The 26923-nt window shown below is 37.0% G+C and overlaps 1 protein-coding gene across 1 annotated transcript in view; it reads left to right on the top strand.

Annotated features, from left to right (window-relative positions):
- ZSWIM6 (zinc finger SWIM-type containing 6) overlaps positions 1–26923 on the top strand; it is a 187396-nt gene that overhangs the window by 119213 nt on the left and 41260 nt on the right. Inside the window, exons 4-5 of the mRNA XM_032404363.1 lie at positions 14304–14452; positions 17660–17810. Coding sequence (XP_032260254.1) covers positions 14304–14452; positions 17660–17810 — 300 coding nt within the window. The remainder of the gene's footprint in view (positions 1–14303; positions 14453–17659; positions 17811–26923) is intronic.

Raw genomic sequence — 26923 nt, 5'->3', positions numbered from 1 at the left:
TTTATTACTTTGGTGAATATAAATGTTTAAGGAAAGCAAGTTTAAGGTTATTTCTTGAAAACTTTTAAAATTGTGAGATAAAACATATAGAAAAGTGCATAAAATATGAACGTGTAGATTAATAAAGTGAACCAACACCCATCTCCCAGAAATAGACTATTCTCAGCACTTGAGAGAGTTCCCTATGTCCCCTCTCTGTCACAAGTTCCTCTCTCTTCCCCATGGTAACCACTGCCTGGTTTTTATGGTAATCACTTCTGTGGTGGTTTGTGTTTTGTTGTTGACATCATTAAACACTAGTTTTAGTTTTACTTGACTTTCATTCAAGTCATGTTTGTAAGATTTATGCCTATTGTTTCATGTACCTGTAGTTCATTCACTTTCATTGTTCTAGAGCAGCACTGTCCAAAAGAAACATAATGTGAGCCACATGTATAGTTTAAAATATTCTAGTAGCCTATTTAAAAAGAAACAAGTAAATTAATTTTAATAATGTTTTATTTATCTCAATATTCATAAATATAAATTCAACAAAGAATTGACGTAATACTCTTTTTTCATAGTAAGTCTTTGAAATCTGCTATTTTATACTTACAGTATATCTCAAACCACAGCATCATCACAGTGCAAGTGCTTAATAGCCACATGTGTCTGGGGGCTACCTTAATGGACAGCACACCTCTAGAATATTTTAGCTATGAGAACATCACTGTTTGTCCATTCCACTGTTTATGGATCTTGTTTTGAATAAAGCTACTGCGAACATTCTTTTACAAGTCTCCTGGTGCTGTAAGATACTTTTAAAATGGTTTTTATGTCAGAGGAACATCCATATAGCTATATTTCTTCTAGTACTCAGCTTTATTAAAGTGTGTAAAGCATTTTACTTGGTACAGTCTGCCATTGTTAAATAACAGTGTTGTAAACAACTGTGGCACAGAAGTACCTTTGACCCACCAAAAGCACATGCACTCAAGGACTTTTTCAAGTAGTCTTCTGCTCTGTCCTATCACCTGGCTCAATGTTGTTGCTTTGTGAAAATTCAGGCCAGTTCACAGTCATCTCAGAGATTTCTCAGGAGCCTATCTGTGGCTTCTTATTAAATTGTTCAGTGGAGGTAGAAGAATAGGATACACCATTTCTTCAAACTTGTATGTGTTCTCTTTCTTTTCTTTTTTTTCTCTGAATTTTTATAATCCATTAGGGTTACATTAGTCTCTGAGTTTTAGTTTAACCAGAGGTCCACATCAACAATCAGTTGTTTGTTCTGCATGTGTCTTCCTTGTTTTGAAGAACAGCAGCCCCCAGAATTTCTTGTCTAACAGCTTCGAAAATTCACTTCCATATTGAAATAGTAAGACTAACGAATCAATGTAATCTGAAGTTGGATGTGAGAAAGTGTTCATGTGACATTGTATTTCTTTCAGATTTTCTAAAATTAGAAGAAAAAGTTATCTAAGGAAATAGCAAGGACAGAATACAGGTTAGCTTTAGGCTTAATGTGATTTTCAAATAACTTTTGTATGAGAGCGGCTTCACGAGAGCAGTGAACTTGAGCAGTTTATCCCACCAGCTTCCTCTTCACTTAATTTATCATGAGATTTGCTCCTAGCCTGGAAATGGGCCAGTTACATGAGCCGCCTTCCTGCCTTCCATCATAGTGTGACAAGTGGTAAAAAGAAGAGAGGTAGGAAGCAGGCCATGACCTTAAGTGACGAAATGGGGAGTCTGCTCCTTGGAGGGTCTTATTTTAATTCTTAGATTGATGACTTACTAGAGGGTGGGATTAAGAAATATTCTTCAGTTATTTGACCATATGATCTCACCTGCCTCCAAACACCCCCAAAGTATTCTCCAAACTGTTAAAGCAGTACATTTTTGTATGGTCTTTTTGGGTATGTTTTTTCTTTGAGAAGAAAGATGTCTTGAACACAAAGATTGGTAAAAGTGAAGTTTTATCTTAAGGAGAAGTATCACTTTTACTTGGCTAGATAAATAGAGTCAGGCTAGGATTTAGATTCAGTTATCTTAATCGGTATCTTAAAGCCAAAGAAGTTAATCTTATCTAAGGCCTTTTTAGAAGAAAATCATAATTTGTAAGTAATTAGAAACTACATTGGTAACAGTTGGTTATTCGTTTTACTTGTGAACATATCCTAATACTTCTTAAAATTCTGTTGGTTGCTTTTCCTTTTTACAGTTGACCCTTGAACAACACGGATTTGAACTGCACAGGTCCACTTATACCTGGTTTTTTTTCAATAAATATATGTATCATACTGTAAATGTATTTTCTGTTAAAAGTTTTCTTAACATTTTCTTTTCTCTGGCTTACTTTATGGTAAGGGTACAGTATAAAATACATACATAAAATTTACATGTTGATACTGTTGACATTATTGGTAAGGCTTCTAGTCAACAGTAGGCAATTAGTAGTTAGGTTTTTGGGCAGTCAAAAGTTATATGTGGATTTTCGACTGCATAGGGGGTTGGCACTGTAGGGTCACTGTATTTTGAAATATGTCATTTTTACAAGAATTTTATCCGGAGGAATTAAAAGCTTTTTCAAGACAATTTCAGGCACATTATTCCTAACAATTTCCTTATCAGCTTGGTATTGCAAATTTATAATTGTAGTAGGTTCGAGGGGAAGAAACTGAGGAGAATGGGTTAATGACATCCAAGGTCAGAGATTCAGCAAAGGTAGTTGAAATATAGCCTTAGTTATTGTAATAGTTAAGTCCTTTTCAGTAGACTTTTTTTGTATTTCTTTATGTTTTCATAAAATTTCCCCCACATAATTTTGGTTAGATTATAAAACTAACTACTGTATGGTAAATAGTGGCTGTAAGATAGTTGATGTTAATGGCCCTCCAAGGAGATTGCTGGTTGTAGTTCTGCATTTTTTTTTCCAGCAAAATTGTTTGCTTTTGGTTTTACATTCTAATAAAACTTCCCAGCTTCCACATTCTTAAAAAAGATGCTGGTGTCTTTGCTAAGTACTTTTCTAGAAATTTACTGATTTCCAAGTGCTAGTCCACCCTCCTAGTTAACTCAGCCTTTTCTGGTCCTTTATGTTTCCTATTAAAAGAGATGTATTATATAGATTGGTAAATCATGGTGTAGGGACAGAACATTGAACTTAAAATCTGAAAGCCTTGAGTCCAGTATTGTCTCTACTATGTATTACCTGAGTGACCTTGGGTGAAATTCATTTTTTCTCATTTAAAATAGTCATGATCTTCTCTAACAGCATTAGGAGAATTTTAATAAGGTATACAAGTATAATAATAATACTACAATATAACTGAGTTTACCTCATGTTTAGGGTATCCAGAAATACTCATGAGAGAAGAAACCAGTTGGGGGATGAATGATATCAGAGTTGGAGGTTATCTTACTTTCCTCTGACTTTCTGGCATGTATTTCTTCTCCTTTCTCTCTTGGGCACTTTGGTTTCGTGACACCCCCCTCCCCTTGCCCCCATGAGCTAGGCTGTACTGGGCACATTACTGCAAAGAAGGACAGACTGAGAGAAAGCTGGCATTGGTCCAGACTTGGAACAGCGGCGGTGGGGAGGGGGTGGTCATTGCAGTGGCCCTTTCACTCCTAGAGCTTGGGCCAATCCCAAATGTACGCTAGACTCCTCCCTGAGTTCAGTGTCATGTGCCCAGAAATACCATTTCAGTCACAGAAGTAAAAGGGATATATCCGTGTGTCGGGTGCAGTTGACATATGGCATGTAAGATCTCTTCCACCTCTGATTCTCTGACTTTGGTGGTGATACTTCTGCAGAGATGCACGAGGCACTCCTGTCATGCCGCACACATGCACCTCCTGTAGTTCACCCGAGTGTGCACTTCTGTGTTGTTGTTGTTCTTTGATCAGACATTTCAATTTGTTTGAGTGTGGTTCTAATAAAACCAACACCATAAATTCCATTCATGCCTGCTACTCCTGCTTAACTTAGCCTCGAAATGCCTCTGTGTCCCAGCCATCTTATATATCAGTCTGTTCAGGTCTCTTAGAGATTCCAAACAAACAAGCAGACCTACTCAGCAATCCTGTGTTTGTTGTGCAGCTTATTTTTAGTTGATTGTAAACTCCATCAGGACTGAAACTATGACTTGTGTATCTTGGTACCTTCCCTAAGGACAATACTTAAGAAGCCGTAGGTGCTCGGAATTTGTTAAACAAAAAGTAACACTGTCATTTTTCATTCCATTTTGTTCTTAGTGGGAACTTGGAGATTTATTCCTGTACACGTGCATGTTCCGAATCTAGCAGTGGGTGACAGTTGGAGTTGTTTGATGAAGGCCTTATGTCACATCTTTCTTCCTTTTGTTTCCCTGTGGATGGTCATGTTCATTGTAATTGGGCTTGCATTAGCAACCAGTTTTTACAAGTATCCTAGGGAGATAATTTGGTTATTATAAGCATATTCTTTCTATCATAGAATATTCAGGCATTGACAGTTGGTGAAACAAAGGTAGGATCTCCTGGTGATTAATATAGTTCGCAAATATATTCTATAGGAGAGAATTGAATTTGCTGTCCTAAAGTGCAGCAATGTGAAACTTAGAGAAAATTTAAATCAATTAAAAAAAAGTATGTTGAAAAAATGTATAGTAGTATAGAATTATATGAAGATAAAAAGACAAATCCTCATTGGCTCCTTCTCCCAACAGCTCCCTCCCTTAGTCTCCAACAGCTCTCTTACCCCACAAAGCAACTACTGCTGACAGTGCGGTTTGTATTCTTTGAGACAGCTTTCTTTGTGCACACACATATGAAGTTTTTAAAAAACAATTAAAAATATTTTTCTGCATTTTGCTTTTTTCTCTTAATAGATGATGGATAGCTTATGTTAGTTCAAACAGGTCTATTACTGTTTTAAAAATGTTGTATAGTATTCCATAGTATGGGTATATTTAACCATTAACCTTCTGAATGATTTTGAAGTTGTTTCTGTTTTTTCCCTACTATATGCAGTACCACTGTGACTTTCCTGTGTGTGTGTGTGTGTGTGTGTGTGTGAATTTGTGCAAGTATTTTTGAATAATAGATTCTTAGTAGAAATGCCAGAACAAGTGGTACATGCATTTTTGAGTAATTATTGCCCAATTTCCCTCCAAAAATGACTAGGTTTAACTTTACATTTTAACTAAAACTAGATGTTTCTCTAAGATAATTTAAATTTTTTTTTTTTTTACAAAATTGATGGAATGCATGATCATGTACACATGACTGTCTTTACATGAAAAACATTTCACTTCAGCAAAAGAGAAGTAGTCTTAGAACTTGAGTGTCTTAATTTGGAGGAATCACATCTCTAGTCCATGAGGAATTTGCTAGGGTAACACCGAGACAGCCAATTAACTTTTAGCCCAATACCCTTCATTCTTTCTCTTTCATCTCCAAATCTTGCCTTCCCTCACACGCTATAGTCACCGCTGACACTCTCCCCACTCTCATGCTTTACAAAGGATCACTACCAACTGTGATTGGTTTCCTCACCAGTCCTCTGTCCTTAACCAGCTCTTTGTCTGTCCATGTTGGCTCCATGAGCTTGTTCCCATCTCCCCCACAAATGGGTCTCTCCTACCTCTCACACTGAGACGACTCGGAGTGTTGATGAGCTTAGAAGTTAACCTAAGTTCTAGAGAGGAGAGGGGTGGGGGGATGGGTTAGCCTGGCGATGGGTATTAAAGAATTGGAAAAAAAAAATGCTAGAAGACAAGGAAGGGAGAGGGGATGTTGCATGTGGTATAATAGACTGGTTTCCTTAGTATACTTTCTCCAGCTTGGAAAAAAATATATTATTAAAAGCTGATATGGGGCACCTGGGTGGCTTAGTGGGTTGAGCATCTGACTTTTGACTTCGGCTCAGGTCATGGTCTCAGGGTTGTGGGTTGAGCCCCATGTTGGGCTCCGAGCTCAGCAGGGAGTCAGCTTGAGATTCTCTCTCTCCCTCTTCCCTCTACCCGTTCCTCTGCTTGCCTGTGGGCTCTCTCTCTCAAATAAATAAATAAATAAATAAATAAAATCTTTTTTTAAAAGCTGAAAAAAAAAATAATTGTTATGGTAACATTTTCAAAACACCAGAAAAGTAGAACATTTTATAATAATTATGTAATTTTGTAGAATTTTATATACTTCTATAATTTTAAGATACATGTTTAATATTTTTGTAATTTTTGAGAAATAAAATATAACTGATAAAGATATGGTTGCTTTTATATTCATCCACACATCCTTATTCCTCCCAAGAGGCAACCAGTACCATTAATTTGTTAAATAGCCATCCAGTATATATATCTAGATAGCCTGGTTATATGTAATATACATATATGTAATGTATGTATAATGTATGTATGTATATATACCAACATATAACATGGTTGTGTGATATCTGATAAGTTATATAATTATACCACACTGTAAATATCTTTTTTCAACCCTTTTTTCACTTAATAATATTTTTGAAAATCTGTTCTCAGAGATGCATCAGTTTTTGCTGCTATGTGGTATACCCTGTTTTGTTTAAAGAATCTCTACTAAAAGATATTTAATGATTTTTGTATTATCTTATTAAAATTTCTCAGTGTTTCTGTAGTATTTCACAAATTCAAAGAATGCCAAAATAGACATAATTAAACACACACACAAAAAAGAAGTTAACCCTAAGTGAGACTACCTTTGCTCTCCAGCTCTGTTAATGGGGGCAAGTAACTGAATCTGTTCAGGCCTCGGTTATTTTATTTGTAAAACATGGACAGTAAAGAATACCTGTTTCATAAGGTCAGGAGGGTTAAAGAAGTAAATCTGAATTGCTATTATCACTGTCATTGTGATGAGTTAGTTGACATGAGTCTTCAGGGCAGTGTTGAGGAAAATATTTATAAGCCGTTTTTTAAACAACGTCTTTTAAAATCATCTGAGCAAACTGTTCTTGAAGCTTGCAAACATAGTAGATTTCTTTTTTTTTAAGATTTTATTTATTTGACAGAGAGAGAGAGAGAGAGAGAGCACAAGCAGGCGGAGTGGCGGGCAGAGGGAAAGGGAGAAGCAGGCTCCCCGCCGAGCAGGGAGCCCGATGCAGGGCTTGACCCTAGGTCCCTGGGATCACGACCTGAGCTGAAGGCAGACGCTTAACCCACTGAGCCACCCAGGCGCTCCAATAGATTTCTTTTAATAAATCTGAAGAGTTGGGTTATATAAAAATAAGACTTTCTGAGAACTTTGCAGTTAAATATTTATGTTTGTGTGCCAAGCAATACATTTTTAGCTAAGTTATAGAAAATGACCTACCTGTTAATGCACTCTGTTTACACTCTGCATTTTTAAATGAGCATGGGAAGTGTACAAATACTTTACTGCTTTTCATCCATATAAAATATGTGATTATTTCTGTACATGAATAGTTTATTATTGAACTTTTGAGGTTAAGTTGAATGATGATAGAAATGAGAAATAAAGTCAGATGAGAGGAAAATTTTAGAGGAGGAGCTATAAACCCTGTGACGGTCTACGTGAATTCCCTGGAGATCTGTGCTGATGATGGTGCTACTTACTTCTTTGGCATTTAGCTGAGGGGAAGGTGGCTTGCTGGGGGAGCACAGCCTGGCACATGCCAGGGTTCCGTCTGTCAGTAGCCTCCGAGCTAAAGAAAGAAGCTGGGCTGTCTTCCGACAGCTCCTGGGGAGGACATGACAGTGCCGGCATCACAGTAGCATTACATAGGTTGACCACAGAGAACGGAAGGTGAGGAAGGATCTGAGTGTTGCAGCTATCACAATACTGTAATTGAAATGAAGGTATTGGCCACTACTTTGAAATGAGGGTTTAAGGAAGAATAAAATTTAAATCTTTTTTCAAGTGTGTGTTTATTCAGTGCATGTTATTTTTCAGCAGTCTTCAAATTCTTGTCCTCTCTGTAGAAAGGCTTCTTTTGAGTATGAATCACTGAAGTTTGCCGCCCTGCCTTTTCCCTCTTGGTGCCAGTGGTTGAGGTCAGGATTTTGCCTGCAGCTTGTAAGGCAGGTATACGGGTGCCTTTGTAAGTCACAGACGTAATGTATCCTAGCTTTAACAGTGGGCACTGAAACTTTAGGAGATGGCCTTCTTCTAGGTCTCCTAAAAGAGGCTGAATAAATCACCTCTACAGTGTAGACATCTCCTGCCTGCATTCTGCCTTTATAGACTGAAATTGATAATTTTAACCAAAAAACCCCACTTGTACATAAATATAAATGGTGAAAGCATTAGTTAGACAACTGTATTCCTAAAGCAGTTAGGTCACAGTTAAGATGAGGAGGTAAACTAAAGCCTTTCACTTCTTTTTTGTTTGAATTGTTTTCCAGCAGATTAAGAAGAGAAAAGAAAGCATTAAGTTCCCTATTAGAACCCAAAGCTGTGAATAATTCCACATACCAAACATAGCATAAGCCAGTTGTGAATGTGTCTCGGTTTCTCAGTTTAAAATTTGCAAAAGGGTTTGGTGCTGCTTAATGCTTAGAAGCAACTGTTTCCTTGACATGAGACAGAAATTTCATTTGGTGTGTCTTAAATATGCTTTATTCAGTAGACTGGAGAGGTGTCTGTTTGATGCCTCTGGAGCCTGACTACTTTCCAATATGAAGATCCACACTGTGCCACCATGTTACACATCCTCTCCAAATACGGGATCGTTCTCCTACCCCCCTGGCAAAGATTCTGATTCAGTACTTCTGAAGTGGTGCCTAGGTATCCATTTTTTTTTCACAGTGGGCCTTAAGAATTTTGATACACTCTTAATTTTGAGAACTCCCAGGGTAAGGGAGTTTTGACATTGAGATAAATCAAAACTAAATCAGAACCAAATCAAGTAGCAGACAGGGGAAGTCAAGTACATGGACAGTGGTCCTTCATGTCCATGAATTCTCCTTTCACTCTCTTCCTATGTAAGAGGGTAAATGAAATTCACACATCTGTAGCTGGGAATGAGAGACAATTAAACTGTTGGACTTTTTTTTACCAGATAATTTCACTTTCCCTGAAGGCTTGAAACTTTGAAGAAGTAAGCTTTGGTAATAAAATGCCCACAAAGATTAATTATACAGTTGTAAGAGTTATAGCATTTGTAATTATAAATATAAATAAGGGTAAAAAATATGATAGGTTTTAAAACTCTTTAATGGACCATTTAATTTATATATACAGATTCTGATTCCTGCCCAACTTGGGGAATATCTAATAGCAAATGCATAAACACACGAATAATGTTTTTCTTTGCCTACCTTTCTCAAAGCTAAATGCCAAGAAACGGTTTGTCTTTGTTTATAGATAGCCACTAACAAGTAGAAATAAATTTTGCAAGTCTACATTTTATACAAGGCTTAGGCAATACTTCCATGCATGTAACCAAGACATATTAGGATTTAAATAGTTAAATTTCAGTATTAAAGTTTACTAAGTGAATATGCTGTTTTAGGAAGGTTATTATTGTAGACATTTAATTTCCTGGTTTATAATGTATAGTATTACATATTCCTAAAGTGTTGAGTTGTGTTCAGAGTAAATTTATGTTTTATTTACCAAGAAGTTAATCTTTGCACGCATTCTTATTACTAAGTGAGGATGTTTTCTACGCAGTCACATGAAAAGATTTCTAATTCTATCACCTAGTTAATTTTTTATTCCTACATTATAGAATTTTAGGTTTGAGGAAATGGAGGTCCGAGGAGCTTAAGTGATTTGCTGGATGACACATAGTTTTCCCAACTCTGCCTAGAATTGAAGTATTCTGAATTCTAATCCAGGATTAGGAACCCCACACATCCTCTCAGCTTATGTGTGTAGACTTTATTAGATTATTTGCAGTAAAATTTTATTTGTGGGCCATTTTCCCTCTGCAGTGCCTCCTCCTTCCCCCACACTCTTGAAGAAATATGTTAATTCTAACACTAGCTTACCATACTCCTCCCCCCCAAAAAGCATATAAACAAAAAAACCCTTGGTTTTCTTAAAAACTTGAGAAACATTGTTCATGTATTTATACATTTGCTATTAGATATCTTCCCACCTGGGCAAGAACAAAAATCTGTATGTATGTAAATTAAATGATCCATTAAAGAAATGTAAAAATTTATCATATTTTTAAAAATATGACAGTGTTTTAAAACCTATTGGATTTTAAGAAAAAATGCCTTGTGTAATTCAAGTCAAATGAAAGTGATTCCTGGATTACTCTTTCTAACACTTTTCTCTTTTAGTACGACAAAAATAATGAGTTGAGTATATCCTGCAGTTTTTGTAAAATATCTGGATGTTGACCCCTTTGCCATTTTAGGCCAAGGAGACTGGAATTTTCTCTAAACTGAATTGAAATCTACTTAAAATACTTGGATATTTATGTGGCAAACAGAAAAGTCAAGTCTCACATGGCTGCTGTGACCCAAGCAGTGAAGGGTTGTAGCATGCCTTCTACTATACCGTATATAGTCAGTCCCCATCCAAGCCCTTCGGGTGCACGATTCTTTGTAGGTCCTGGCCCTCAGTGCCCAATAGAGAACAACCAACAAATCATGAGTATTGGGGGAAATAACCACTGTGAGGATAGAAATTGAATTTATTTAGCTCAGGTCATCAGAAGGAACAGTGAGAGTGGATAATCAGTAGCTTGTCAAAATTTTCCCTAAGAAGAGGTTAAGGAGGCAGGTGTCAGATTTCCCAGAAGGATTTTAGCAAGATACTAGGAAAAGCTTAAATATGAAAGTTGAGAGCACATAGATGAGTTGTTTGGAGAGTCTCTTCTGATGCATTTAGATAAAGAATCTATAGTTGTCTTTGTGCATTTGCATGTGTGTGTCTCTGTGTGTGTCTGTCTCTAGAATCAAGGGCATGGGCTGGATTAGGGGCTCCCAATCCCTGTGGGATACGGATATAACCCCGGCGGTTGACTCTTCACAGCACTGTGTGTCTCTGTCTATATCTTCCCGTGAAAGAGAAACATGCTAACAAATGCTTACAAACATCTCAGTATCCTTCCTTTAATTTATGTTTGATTTAGGGCTAACAATGCCTGCCTCGAAACCTTCATGGTTCAACTTTAGCTCCAAGGTTCTGGGATGTGTTCTTCAGCAGTGGAGAGAACCAGGAGACTGGATTTGGCATTGTGGCTGTGGACAAGGGATAATCACCCTGAACTTGTTTCTCCTTCTGTAGAATAGGGATCATAATCTTTACTCACCTCTAGGGGACATTGTGAGGAGAAAATGAGATAAATGTATGTGAAGATGCTTTAGCATTGTTCTTTTTTGATAAGAATCCTTTCCTCAGGGGAGGGATGTACACAGGTCTTTCCCCCCATTTCCATTACTTGATTCCCTCCTTCTCCCCATTTCCATTATTTGATTTCCTAATTGAGATGAAAATTAGGTGTCAGGAAGCAGTGGTGAGCAGGGCAGCTATAATCCTTGCTCTCTGGAGCTTAAATATAGACCTACTTGCATAATACCTACTTGGAACAACTTTTTCTGCCTTACTTCTGGAAGAACCAGTCTCTCCAGCTCTTCCTAATAGGTCACTCATTCCCATTGCCATCCTTACTCAATTTCTCTCCCCAGTCTTTAAATGTTGGCTTTCCTTAGGCTCTGTCTTAGATGCTCTTCTTGTCCTGTAGAGCCTCCTGTAAATATCCAGTTCCCTACTTGAAATCCTTTCTCCTCTTCTTGGCTATCTCAAAGGTACTTCAAATTCACCATGTCTGAAACTGAGCTCAGGACCTTTTAAACACTGCCCCTCCTACCCTCTAACCTGGGTCCTGCTCTGATCTGTGTGTCTCTGAGTTGTCCAGTATCTCATCCAGTTGTTGAACGCAGAAACCCATGTCTCTCTCAACCCCCTGATCTTCCAGATTTCACATACCCACTTCATTACCAAGTTGTATTGTTTTTATGTCTTAAATTCCTGTCAGATTCTCCATTTCTGTTCTCAGTGATGTTTTCAAGCTACCATCATCATCCTTTGCACAGACTATGCATATATATCATTCTCATTGTTTTTGTTTGTATTTTTGCTTCCTAGTCTATCTTCTACACTTGAGAGTTTTTTTTTTTTGGTACTTAAATATATTCACATGGTTCTGAAATTTTAAAAATATAAAAAGGTGTTCAGTGAAGAGCCTTCTTCCCTCCTGTACCGAGGTTACCCATTCTATGCATATGTAAGGAAATACTAACACATAGGCTCTTTCTAAAACTTCACTATAAAAAAGGGGGTTTATTATGTATCCTTTTCTTTGGCCTGTTTTTTTTTTTTTCATTCAACAGTATATCTTGGATATTTTTCCATTGTAGTACAGAGAGAATCTCCACATTTGTTTTCATGGCTGAATATATTCTATTGTAGGAATGTTGAAATTGATGCACATTAGGAGAAAACATCTTTTACTGTCTAGGGTGTTTCATTCTTCTTCGGACGACCTTGTTATGAATTCCCATTTGTTATGCTTAGGGAAGAAAAAAAACTAAGCTTCTCATTTGCCAGGGCTCTCAGGGTCTAACCCTTCTCCAGGATTGTCTTGTACTTGTCTTCTCCTCATCCTCTACTTTTGAGTTCTGTGGGTGTGGGCTATCTTTTATTTCTTCCATGTTCTGTGTTCCTTCCCGCCTGAGACTTCTGCCTAAGCTCTTAGTCTCACATTCAGACTAATTCCTTTCTCTTCCTTTTTCCTTTAACTTCTAATCTACTTAAGGCAAATCTCAGCTCAGTTTCCATTTCCTCAAGGTGTGTTTACCCTGGCAATACATGGGCCAGTCAGAGCTTTCTGATATAGTCTGCTGGCATTTTGGCTTCTTCCTTGGAGCAGTTATCATTTATTATCATATATTTATATGTGTGATTACTAGATTGATATTTATCTCACAACTTAAAATAGTGTTTCTCATATAGTGGGTTGCAGCCCATTATGGGTTATGAAATCAGTTTTAAAAGTTATGATAAGCCCTTTTAAAAAATATAATAGAGAATATCAGACCCTTTCACTTATAGTCAGGGTCTTTTTCCATCATACTTTTGCTTCAGATTAATGGATAGTAGATGTCATCACATAAACACACAGATATATAGATATATTGGGCTTGATGTAAATTGTATTTGTTATTGTTGGTCCTAGTCAAAAATAATTTGGTGGTAAATTATATGGGGACAGGAATTCTGTCTATTTTGCACACCATTTCATTCCCAAGTCTAGCAGAAGACAATAAATGTGTTGGCTCAGTGAATGAATGAATGAATGCACACCTTTTCAAGGAGATTCACAGACTCACTGCTCTCCTCTTAGGGACTAATTGACCCTGGTTCTAAGCAGGTGTTAGTGATTGTTTCCTTGGCCAATTCATTCTGTTTTATCAGATCATTAGAAGAAAAGGAAAGCAATGTAAAACCAGACTTATAAATGTATTTTTTAAGGGTTGATAAGGAGATTAAACACTATTGAGGAAAGGTTTTTAGATTTAAATTTTTTTTATATTCCTTATGAATCTTAGGCCTTAAATATCATTTTATTTTTTAAATAAATAGTGAAACTTAATTTTTACCTGCCTAAGTATCTGGATAATTTTTGAATTTCTAAGGTAGTCTGCACACAGGGCTTATGACATAGCTGTTATCTTTTGTGTGTACTTCAGCAATAAAATATTTACGCAGTTTGGCAAGGTGATACTACAACCTGGTTTTGTACAGCAGCTGCACTGCCTGTTCCCGTGTGGCTTGATTTCCCTTTTTAATCTTCAGTTTTCTGCAACTAAAGACTATGTCAGCATGTAGTTTATACAGCAGCAGATAACAGTGAAAGCTTCTTGAATTAACATAGTAAAGAGAAAAATACTCTACTCAGTTCACTTGGTTTCACATTTTTCTCATGTCTTTGAAAAACATTTTCCTAACATATCCTACACAGTAGAGCTTTATAAACATCATGTATTTACAATGAGACATTTTTGTGATTTTTTTTATTCTTTAGAGAACTTGTAAACTCCTCTCCAAAGGTTTAGTTTCTGATCTTTAAAAAAGAAAATATCTCAGTGCTACAGTAATCTGCATTTTAGCTTAGCACAAATCAAGAAAGTCCTAGAAATAAGAGAATGATTTTTATATTTATTTTCAGTCATAAATTTGTATGTATAATTGAAATTGAGATTGGCTTAAAAAGTGTGTAGGCAAAAAGCGCAGAATCTTAATTCTTTTCAAGTTTATAATCAGAGCCCTTTAGCACAGAGTTTTTATCTAGCATATGTGTTATTTTTTCTTTCTATTTCTAGGTGCTCCTGATCCAACAGCAGGTGCTAGTATAGATGATGAAAACTGCTGGCACTTAGATGAAGAGCAGGTTCAAGAACAGGTTAAACTGTTCCTTTCCCAGGGCGGGTACCACGGATCAGGGAAGCAGCTTAATTTGCTCTTTGCGAAGGTATGATTTTTTTTTTAAAGAAATATTCTAAATATATACATATATAGAAAGTATCTATATATGATTATGTGTACAATAGAATAAAGGCTTCTTTTTCATTTCTTTTTTTTTTAAAGAAGAGCATCTAAGTTAACCAATCAATTAGAAACTATTATGTTGTAATGCATTTACTTACTTAGCTATCGTTAGGCAAGATGTGAACATTTTTGTTTCTCTCAGTTCCCATTACTAAAATGGTGATAGTTTATACAATTTTGAAAAACCTTTCAAAACTCAAAAGTAAGTAGCTTAATATTATTAAAAATGCCATCTTTTCAAGCTTTTACTTTTTCTAGTTAATGTTCTCAAGTAGAGCATAACTTTGAATACAGTCCTTACAATGTGCTTCTCATATATTTAGGGCTTTTTTTTTTTTTTGAGGTTGAGAAGTATCTCTTGTTCCAATCCATAATCTGTAAATTTTACATAATTATTTTTGAACAGTTAATACATGCATATAACATTATAGATTTAGTTTAATAATATTCAGTATATTTAAATTAGTTTCAAAAGCATGGACTTTGGAGTCATAAAGCCCTGGCTTTAAATCTAAATTCTAAATCTTATTGAATGTATGAACCTTGGCAAGTTATTTAAGTCCGTTTCCTCATCTATAAAATTAGCTAATGATAACATATCTCCTCAAGTTGTGATTAAATGATGATGGTGTCTAACATGTCATTTTGGCCTTGGTAAATGTTAATTTTCATCACCAAAATTTGATGGCCTAAGAAACAAAGTTATCTTCCTTACAAGTTCTGTGTGGGTAGAAACTGTGTCTGTTGCTTTATACAGAACTTTTAGTACCATAAATGCAATTCTGAATACTGGGTAAAATGCTTTTTTAATAATATTAAATCAGTGTCTTTTATGGGAGTATAGCTACTATTATGACTAATGTATTCAAATTGGTTTTAATGGATGAGATAATTGATTGATACTTTTGATAACTCATTAACACTTTTGTTTAACAGCTTTTCTAGTACTTATAATAATTAAAATATTTTTTTTTTAGTTCTGAAGAATTAGAGTATATTCCGTTACTGGTTATGGCCAGAAAATAGTGTATTCTGATTAATCGGTATCCTCTTATTAAAGATTTTATCCCATTTACTATATATTAATTGCCAATTTTCTGAAAATTAGATTATAATATAATACATCTTACCCTAAAACTACTTCACACATGATTTAATCATTCTTTGGTAATTCACAGGTACATCAAACTCTTGTGATACGTCAGAGTCAGCCATCTGAAAATTAATTACCATTAGACTATAGATGTACTTGAGTATTGCTTGATAGTTGTGGTTTATATGCTTAACAGTGATGTGTTTATTGTCATTGCTATTGCTGAGTAATAGGTTAGAAATTTATCAGGAAAATAAACAGTAAATCACATCCATGATGTAGTGGTAATATTAAAGGTTTGGTATATTTAGATACACAGGAAGTATTTCACAGATTCTCATGTTAGCGAATAGTACGCTTTGGCATAGTGGAAGCAAAGTGAAAGAGGTATTAGACTGTCCTATAGCTGCTATTTTTATCCTTGTATATGATGTACACATTATGTGTGCCATATGAAGTAACAGCATCATCTAATTTTGGAAATGGCATAACTTTATTTTTTATTTTTTAATTTTTTGGCATAACTTTTAGAGTTAAGACAGATCTGGGCTCTGATCCCAGCGATTCCTCTTGTCCTTTGAGCAAGTTACTTCACTTCTCTGAAACATGGTTTTTATATTTCATAAAATGGGGATTATAATCTGGCCTATTTTATATGGTTATCGTGAAGATTACATGATAAGTATAACTGTAAAACTCTTTAGCGCGATGTCCAGTAAATGGCAACTCCCTTTCTTCCTCCCAGTCTTCTTCTGTTCATGACTTTTTAGTGCTTCCATATTGGAAATAAAAAAACTTTTTAAGATTATTACTGAAATAATCCTGGAAGCACAACACTTGTGATTCAGTGTAGAAGTGCTTTTGAGTTCTTTACAGGGCTCCCATTTGAAGCCTGTGATGGACTTCCATTACTTGTCTCAGGGTACAGGCCTGACACGGGATCAGTAGATCTTGAGGTTTGGGCTGCCTGATTGAATATCTGCCATTTCCTCTTTGATTTGCCTTTCACATAGAATCTTGAGTAAGGACCCCCTCTCCTTTTCTGCTGCTTATGACCTTGCTCTAGTAATTTCCTATAGGGAGAACTGGTGGTGTGGTGTTCAGCTGGGATTCATGTTTGTTGAACACATAGCAGTACACACTTCTGGAATGGACGGATTTACTTAGGGTTTCCTATAGAGACACTTAGTCTTGTGTTTCTTTTCTTCCTTTTTTTAATTTGGAAAATTTGGCTCCAGAGTAATGGACAGAGCTTGAAGTTCCAGCTTGAGAGGCTGCGTTAGCTCGCTAGGTCACAGGTTATAATTCTGCTTCCTGAATCGCTTAGTTAGGGCCAGAGAGTTCTTTAACTTGCAGCACAACCCATTTCCTCTTACAGCCCCATTGGGGTGAATATAAAAGTATGATATTGCTCTTCTTGTCAGAAAACTTTGGTGTGAGAGCTTACTGAAATTCTAATTTACATCAAAAACTGAAGGACTTCACAACTCTGGAAATAAACTAAAAAACATTGCATTGCACAGTTTAAATTGGTGAATTGTATGGTATGTGAATTATGTCTCAATAAAGCAGTTTTTTAAAAACAGAAAGACAGATGTTACTATTAAAAACATTATCCATTCAATTTGGAAGATCCCTAAAGAGTTAATCAGTAGACTGCTTTCAGCTCTTCTACTCTAGTCCTAAGTATAATCAATTGGAAGAGTCAGGAAGGTGCCAGATGATTTGTCTTGTTTATTTTGGTATTGTTTTTCTGTGGGCTGGCAAAAAATTTATTTTTTTTTGTAATTGGAAAGTTAACCAAATTTCTTTTCCTCATTTGGATTATGAAACATGATTTTACGAAATTAACAGTTAATTCTCTGATTAAATTGCCATTTAGGATAGAGACCAGTTTTTCACAACTTTTCTTTGCCAAAGAGGGCTGGTATCAAGAATTAACTGCCTCGGACCCCAGAGAAAGAAAGAAAGTGGTCTGTTGCTGTATTGCTGTGCAGTTTTGAACACTTTTCTGAAGGTCTGTTTTTTCCCCACCAGGTGCGGGAGATGTTGAAGATGAGGGACTCTAATGGGGCCCGCATGTTGACGTTGATAACAGAGCAATTCATGGCTGACCCTCGTCTGTCACTTTGGAGGCAACAAGGCACTGCGATGACTGACAAATATAGGCAGCTCTGGGATGAGCTGGGTAAATATAAATTTCCTGACAGATTGCCATTGAGTTGTGTATGGGTAAAGATCATGGTTAAATGTTGAAAGCGCATGGTCGGAGTGTTGTTGAAGGGAGAGCTGCTCATATATGAACTTATTGCCATTAGACACTGGTTAGAAGTAGGAGGGCTTGGGCTGGCATTTGCAGGAAAAAATCTTGGGAGGGTTTGGGAGAAATTGTCGGATCTTGAGGAAAGCAAGCACAGGACTCTCCCTTTAAATATTTGAAAAAAGAAGCCGTATTATTTTAAAATAGGTATTTTGTATAGTAGAGCTGGTTACTCATTTCTGGAATAATATTGTAATCAGTTGAGCTAAAATTTGGCTCTTTTCCCCCTTTGAGTACATTGAAAGTGTCAAAAGTAGTTTGAACATTTATTTTTTGGCTGTTACAGACTTAGATGAGCTGTTGATTGTCAGAATGGAAAAGATAAACTATAATTTTTATTGCTTCCCAAATCTCTGTAATAAAGATATAAATATAGCAGGTGGTTGAAAAAATGGGAAATCCACTAGTCAGGTTCACTGGGAAATTTGGGGGGATGATTATTTTTATCCAATGTTTATTGCTAGGGAATTAACAAATAATGCATTTGTTAAATTGTCTTTCTATTAAGAATATGACAGATGGAATTTTTGACAAATGTTCTGTCAATGCCTGTATTAATTTTATGTTCTGGATATGTTTACTAGAAGATCCTAGTTTCATTGAAATTGAATAGTAGAACTCTTCATACCTTCCCCTTCTTTCACTCTTGGCTGATAATAGACCATATCCTGCTGATTGATCCCATGTCAAGTCTAGATGAAGAGAAACTGTTGTTTGTGCATATACCACATGATTGTAATAATTGGAAGGGACCTTTGAGTTGAACTGTTTTATGGATAAGGAAATTGAACTCCAGGGAAGTTTAGGATACTTCCAAAAGATCATGTTGACTAATCTAGGGGTATGCCGCAAGTTGGTAAAGAATTGGACATCAGAGTTTCCTCTTTGCCATTAATAGGATGTGTGTTCAGAAACTTGCTGTGGATGACAACTCTTTTTTTTTTTTTTAATCATAAATGTCTGCTACTTGCCAAGTGTTAGATATTTGTTGGCCTTTTCTCCTGGTATTTTTATTAAGTATCTTGTAATTACTTGGTCACCTGAATTAATGGTTAGTGGCCTTTACCCCCATCAAAATTTAAATCAGTCCATAACTATAGTAGATTGTTTCAATATATTGGAAGAGTGTTTGGGAGCACAGTGTGGTAGTTTGGACAAGTGTAATGCATATGTTTAAACATATTTTTATAGAATACTGAATGATAACACTTTCCTAGGTAAACCCTCCTCAGTTTTGTAATTCTGTAGTAAATATTGAATTGACTATTTGATTTATGACATTGGAAAGGTCTACCATTTAAAAAAACTATAATGAAGGGAATCATTTAAAGAAAAAATATTGGATTAATATTAAATGAATAAAATTTAAAGAGCTTTGGTACTTGGAGGAACTTAGGATTACAAATAACTAATTAGGAAGAAAGTGCTGACTGCTTTTTTTGGTTACCAAAAAAGTACAAGTGATATAGTTAAATAAAACTTAGAGTGTTCATATTTAATCCATTAGCCCCATCTCACTTTTCCAAGTTGGTTTTGAAAATTATGTACCTCAACTCTCAATCAAAAGTATAAATTCTCATTAGGTGGAAGTTTCCACCAGCTGATTCTAGTTATACCCTCTGATGAACTGCTTTCTGATTATGGGCCAGGCTTCTTTGATTTCAGTCTAGGATGAATATATCTTTTTGCCCTGTATTTTCTTTCTTCACAAATCATCCCTTCCCTCCTCCCCCGCCCCCAATCATTACTAGACTGTTATAAATTCTCTTGTGTACTCTGATGGCAAGCAAAGGTCAGTAACCATTTTAATGGAATCTAAGTTTTGCGAAGAATCCCACGTAGAAGTAATAATAGCTATTGTATCTTAATATTCATTCACCAAAAAATTAACTAAAAGTTGCTTCTGGACTACAAAAGGAAATGATTTTGCTTCTTAATAAAATGGGAGATTTTGACTTTGTGCCCCTGCACAGGGCTCACATTGCTTCAAGGCTCTGCTTTGGAATTAAATGCTGAGCACTGCCAGATGCCAGACATTGAGAAGAGGCTGAGTTTTGTCGGCAAATGGGATCTGCAAGTTAATTGGTGTTTTCTGCAGGCTTCTGGCTGTGAAATGAAATTGGAAGCCCTTTAGCCACATGGATAATACAGGACCTGAATACAAATGTCACATGTCACCATCAGGACCCACTGTGAGACAATAGTGTTCCCACTCCAACACTGCACCATTACAGATCATTTAAATATGGGGATTACATTTAAACTAAAAGCCCCATTTGCCTTTTACTGCAATTTAAATGTCCTCTTAGCAAAAGCTAAGTGACAAATTAAATGAAAAAAGTGCCCACATTTTTAAAGCTGTAATGCAAAACAACCTTTTATTGCTTCTCATGTGCCACGAATGAATCATTATACTTGTCAACCCTAAACCAAGCCATAATTGGAGCAGCTACTGTTATCAAAGTGGGGCCGCTCTGTGACAGCTTAATAAAGCTGAAACTGTTAAATTAAATCTCAGATGCTTAACTCCTTAGCACTGGTGAATTCGATGGGTCCATTTCTGGCAATGGCCAATACACCAGGAAAAAAAAAAAAAAAGATTCCTGGCATGAAAGCCTTATTCTGATGAGAATGTACAAGTAAAAGTATCTCAGCCAAGTAACTCTGCTTCTTGGCAGAGGGATTTGGAGGCATCAGATTGTTGGCATGGTTACAAAATTGTATTTTTGAGAGGATCAGATATTCCTCTCCCCAAAATTTTCAACTTACAGAGTATATGTGATTTATTAAAATTTAAGTGTTGATGTTTCAAAACTAGTTTTAAAAATAATATATATTCATATAACTTTGTCTCTCTTTCGAATAAGTATATACAAACTTCTTTGAAGTAGCAACAGGCCAGATTCCTTTCCCCATCCTCTGGCTAACAAAGGGATTGATGATGCTCAGTTCTTCTTTTCTAAAATAAGTGCCTCTGATACTCATTTGGTCTGAGTTAATTTTCGTGATTTATTCCCTGATTTTCATAATGTAGTATGAAATAGATACAGATGCACACTATTAAGATCCTGTTCAGTGCATCTCATTTGCAGATGCATTATTCTTCTACATGAATCTGTTTTTCATACATTAATTTTACTTTTTCTGTGCGATGTTCATTTTCTGAAACATAGAGCAGACTTCTCAGAATGAGTGTTGTTGTATCATGTTGAGTATAAGAAAGTGTATGCCTTAAAATCTTAAGACAGAAAGCCCATTGCAGGGACAGAAGCTGCAGATTTGGTGGAGCTATAGAACCCACACCTCTTTAGTTGCATTCTTTATTCCATGACATGCAAATTTTCTAGAAAGCAGATCACAGCAATAACCCTTAGATTTTAAAGAATAACCCAGTGCTGATTGGTGGCGAGCACACCTACTGTTAGCCCTAATGGCTGTCTGTTCAGCACACTTAATTACCATGGGGGTCTTTAGGGATGAGGGGATATATTGTAACCTCTCATCTGTGTTGATAGGTCTCTTTCCTTAAATGTCTTCCTAGACTATAATTTTACTTTGCTTCATAAAACTATAGGTTGTGGCTGCCAGTCTATTAAAACCTAATTAAAATGGATGTCATTAGAGGAAACAGTTAAATAGGATTTAATTACAGCTTTGTCATGGGGAAAATTCTTAAATTCTCAAGTATTACATAATGTGTTTTTTTCCTAAAATTTTAAACACTTAACTTTCTCTCTGAGCTGAGTCATGTATTTTGCTTTCCAGTGTGTAAACCCTGTTTTTTTTTTTGTTTTTTTTTTTTTTTTAGGGAGAGGCTGGGCTCCCATTGCAAGAGCCTTGCTGCTCTGAGCTGTGCTCACTCGGTTCATAAGAACAAGGTGTTACCTCTCAGAATTTTTTTCAAAGGTTTTGATATGGGGGTGCCAGACTGGCTCAGTTGGTAGACCATGCAACTCTTTATCTCTGGGTTGTGAATTCAAGCCCCATGTTGGGTGTGGAGATTACTTAAAATCTTTAAAAAAAATTTTTTTTATATGGATACCTAACTCTCTGTGAGCAGACATAGCCATAGTTAGAAGTTTCTTTCTATTTTGAGTTCCATTGTAAGGTTAGTTTGACCACTGTTATTAAGCAACAGTGGTAATACTCCTTGCAGGGTGCTAGATAGATTGAGTGGGTCTACAGATTCAGGGTACTTGGAATCACAGTAAATCTTTGTTCAGCAATAGAGAACCTAGCCCATCGTTCCACCATTGAAACCAAATTTATTGCAAATACTAAAAATTACCTGCTCTATGGACTCAGAACACTGTCCTATCTATATCTCTGATGCAAGTAGTCATCTCTGTGGACCTCTTCTCCACCCACCCTCATGATTCTTGAATCACATGCTTAAGTCACATTTAAAATGATGCTCTAAGTCATTTGCAAGTGTTTTTGTGCACAGTCAGAAATAAGATTCCAAAGGCTCTGCTTTGGAGGTCATTGTGGAGAAATTTCTGGGGAATGCCACCTTACATCTCCCAACATAATAGGATAAGTAATTTCACCACGGTTTAGAGCCATTGCTTAGTTTATATGATAAATTCAAATCTAGGCTTTCCAGATTTTGAAACCGATTAGTGAATGCCTGAGGAGTAACTGCTTTTCGGTGAAAGCTAGGGAGCATTCCAGTGTGGTTTGCTGTATAAGTAGTGTTCTCTTGGCTAGTGCCATGGAGAAAACAGCAATTCCCAGAGCCCCCTTGCAGCAAAAAGATGTCAGGCACAGAGTTGGAAACTTCTGGTAGCTCTTAAGTGTACAATGTAAACTTAATGAACCCCATACTTCTCACCTACCAGTTTGTCTTCCCTGGGCATAAGGAGAATACAGCTTTACCACGTAAATCACTTCAGTGCCTTCCATTAACCCTTCTTTCCAGAAGTCTTTCTGTGGTTTCTATCTCAGTACGTATTAAGCACTTGCTATGTCCAGAGGAATAGATGTATTAAGTGTTTGATTTTACTTTTGGTAATGGTCCATGTAGTAGAGAGGGAGTACAGAGATAGAACCATCAGGAGACAGAAATTAGAATAGGTATGAATGAACTGAGGAGCACTTTGATATGGTAATTTATTCACATATTAGTATAAATACTTGTACAGATGGAATTTAATATGGTTTTACAAGGTGTTCATGGAGGTGAGTTGTAGGGAAGAAGTATTGAGAAGGAGTAACATGAACAATGACAGGGATGAACTAACTCGATGGGGGAGAGCTATAAAGCATTCAGATTCATTATCAACAGTGTCGTCTTCAAGATTACCAGTCCAGTTTTATTGTTCTTTGTTGTTACTTCAAAGGGAGGAGAGGAGGGAGAGAGCGTAGACATAGGTTCTAGATTTTTGCTGTCTTTTATTTCCCATTTTAGTCCAGCTAGTAAAGATGACATAGATGTCAACATTTATTTTATCAGGCACTATGCTAAGCACTTAATGCATGCAGTATATTTTTATTCTTAAAACAATCCAGTGAAGGTAGGTATAATTATTAGCCCTAATTTTATACCTGTGTAAATTGGAGCTTAGGGTGACCAGATAACTTGCCTGAGGTCACAGCAGCAGAGCAGGAATTTGATCCCAGGTCAGTGGCTTCAAAGACTTAACCACCAAACTGGACTTCATCCTCACTTGCTTTAATTTGCCTTTCTGCTAAGGGGTCTCTCTGCTCAGGGCGGAGCAGGGGCAAGGCGAAGCTCACCTAGATGGCAGTAAGCCCCGTCAAAGCTGCATGGCTTGGTCTGCCCACCGGTGGTCCTGCAGGTCTAATGGTGGTAGTCATCAGAGCTTACCTACTGTAGTTGCTCATCTGTGTTTCTAGGGACTCTCTAACTTCAGTCTAAAGAAGCCACATTAATGTAGAAGAGCCAAATCCATGATATTGATTGAAAACTGTCATAATAAACTTAAGCTTCTCACAAAATACATGCAGTACATACTGCAGATGGATTACAGGCAGGTTTTCATTTCATTTTCCAGGCTCCTTTGCTAAGGAGCCAGTGAGACCCTTAGGTCAAGGTCTCTGTCCTGGCCTCTGCCAGGCCCTAATAATAACACAGTTGTCAACACTTGTTTATGTCATATGGTCTGTAGCTCTCCAGACCCCTCCTGCCCTTGGGCTGGGCTGGCTGCTCTGGAATGGGGTTGCACATTCCTGTTTCAGTCTGTGGTTTCCCCCTTATTATCCAGAGCTCCCTCTAAATATGGAGGCTTTGTCCGTTGTATTGCTCAGGAGGCTTTGCTTCTATCCAGCTGTCTTCTCAGAACGCCTGTCTGCTGCTCAGTCCTCATTACCTGGGCCTGGTTTCTTTCTCTGTTGTATATGGTCCTGTTGCTTTCTGTCTCTCAAAACTGAGATTTCTGTGTTTGTGGGTCAGAGGCCTTTGGGTTCTGCTCTGCTGTGGAGATGGGAAGAGGGTTTGTTCTGTTTCTTTAAGTAGGCAGAATTAATTTCTAGTTTGGGTCAGAAGTTAACCAAAAGAGAGAATGCATATTTCTTTACTTCCTGTGTAGTACTGTCCACCATCCGTCTCTTGAGTGCAGCTGCTAGGGTTTAATTATCCATTCAGTACCCATTTATGGGAAAAAGTGGAAATAAAGAGAAAAAATTTTAAATATTAGCAGAAAATGGTAGATTCTCAAGATTAAAAGAGATCTTTACAGACCACTTGATCCTATTATCTAACCAATTGGAGATTCCGAATGATAGTCATTCTCTAAGTACAATTGGATAATTTGTTTTTTTTTTGTTTTTTGTTTTTTATTTTTTTTTTAAAGATTTTATTTATTTATTTGAGAGAGAGAGTGAGAGAGAGAGAGAGCACAAGAGGGGGGGAGCGGGAGAGGGAGAAGCAGACTCCCTGCTGAGCAGGAAGCCCGATGCGGGACTCGATCCCGGGACTCCAGGATCATGACCTGAGCCGAAGGCAGTCGCTTAACCAACTGAGCCACCCAGGCGCCCATAATTGGATAATTTGTAACAACACTTGGGGATCACCCCCTTGTGTATTTTTATAAAACTTTATTCTAAATATAGACCACAGGGATTGAGTTAGGAGTTAAGATGCTTTATGACTCATTGTAGTACATGTTAGTGTCTTATTGTATATGTAGTATGCTGGTACATTATTTGTACCAAGAATGGGTTCCAATTACTTTTTTTATGTTATCTTTATTTATAAGATGAGTCCATTGGTAGTAGGTACTGTTCTCACATTAGTGGCTAGTAGGAGTATCAGAGCATTGGTATAAAGTATCCTTTTTCCTCACAACAATTTTAGAAAAGTTCTCTTCTCTTCCCATTTCCTAAGAGTTAGTATTGCACTTGCCCTCAAGAAACTGCCACCAAAGGGAAATGTGGTTGGGGGAGGGAGCCGTCTCCTTGCTAGATTGTGGATCTCTAGAGAGCACCGTCACACTAGAGTGGTGGGAAGTGAGAGAGTGGGAATGAAGGAAGACAGGCTGGGGATAATTTCCTCTCACCATTTCTTACCCTGAAGTGGCAGCATACAAAAATTAACAAAGTCTGAGAAGCCCTCATTTAAGCCATCTGAGATTCCCAGGGGCTTCATGGGGAATCAGAGATGCCAGGAGCTAGACTGAAAGAGGTGGAAGCCAAGGGAGGACTGAAGCAGCCACTTAGGTTGTTCTCTGTGGGTGTTGTATGGAGCAAGGTGCTTTACAAATGTTTTTGTATTTGATTAAAGCTTAGATGGGTTAATGAGGGGGCAGGGGAACCCAGGAAAATGATTAATGGGTGTCCCTTAGACAGGGGGTGTTCCACAGTGCCTCATAGAGCCCCTGAGGTGGGAGGGGGAGGAAGAGAGTGTGGATGGGGGAGGCAAGACCTCTCAGTCCCAACAGAGTGACTTTCACCACTTGACACATAGGCTTTCTGTTAAGATTTCTCAAGGACAAAGGATTCTGAGATTAAAAATGCATGCTTGATTGTGACTATCTTCAATAGGCTTTTAAATAGCTGCTCTTCTTAGAGGTCTACTGAAGAATGACTTTTTTATTTATATAAATAATTTTCTCTTTTATTTTATGGAGAAGGCAGGCTGGTAAGTGATTTATAGCAGGTGAATTTTTGTGAGGCTGCTATAAGCTTATCTAACAATTGCCTAACATTTTAGTGTTTAAAAATTCCAAATTGGAGTAAGAATAGTATGCTGTCTGGTAAAATACAGGGAGGGGCCTTCTGCCATAAACTGCTTGGATGAGTTAGTGCCTGGGTTCTAGGCTATTTTCTCAGGCTCTGATCTAGAAACAAATAACCGGGAATAATGGTAGTAATTGTCTGAAAGTGGCTAACTCTTCCAACTCTCTGTGTCTCCTGTTGCAAAGATAACCTTTGACAGAGAAATCAAAATCTCTGTGAATTTGAACTATGACCAGCTATACCTTCTTGACCCTAGGTTGTGCTTCCCAGCCCCTTTCCTTTTGGGGTATCTTAGTAAATTTCAAATTTTGCATGGGCAAACCTGGAGGAGAGAGTAAAAATTCATTGATCAGGAATCAGACTTAAGTTATTAGCAACCTTAAAATGGCTTAGATTGGAAGCTACAGTCTCTCTGTGGATGAGCATGGGCTGAGGGGGTTGGATAGGAGGACTGTAAACAAGGCACTTGGGTCAAATATAAGCTTGGAAGTGGAAGAAAATCCTGTTAGGAAGAATGCTTCCAAAATGTTGCCAAGACCACAAAAGTCTGACACCTGACATACAGACATTTAAAGATGACATTAATGTGTTCAGCAGCCTATTCACCATACATATTGATCATACACAGAAGATGCTCTTTGCTAAATGTTAGGGTCCTAAGTAGATCAGCTAGTCTGAGAGATTTTTGTTTGTTTTGAAACCATTTAAACCACTCACTGTACTTAATGATCTTACCAGTTGCTGTCTTTTTGGTGCATTTAAACTAATTCCAGGGCCATCCT

Source organism: Phoca vitulina, unplaced genomic scaffold (assembly GCF_004348235.1).
Source record: "Phoca vitulina isolate PV1807 unplaced genomic scaffold, GSC_HSeal_1.0 scaffold6, whole genome shotgun sequence".
NCBI classification, from domain to species: Eukaryota; Metazoa; Chordata; class Mammalia; order Carnivora; family Phocidae; genus Phoca; species Phoca vitulina.
Note: the sequence above shows the minus strand (reverse complement) of the source record. Positions and strands in the feature narration are given on the sequence as shown.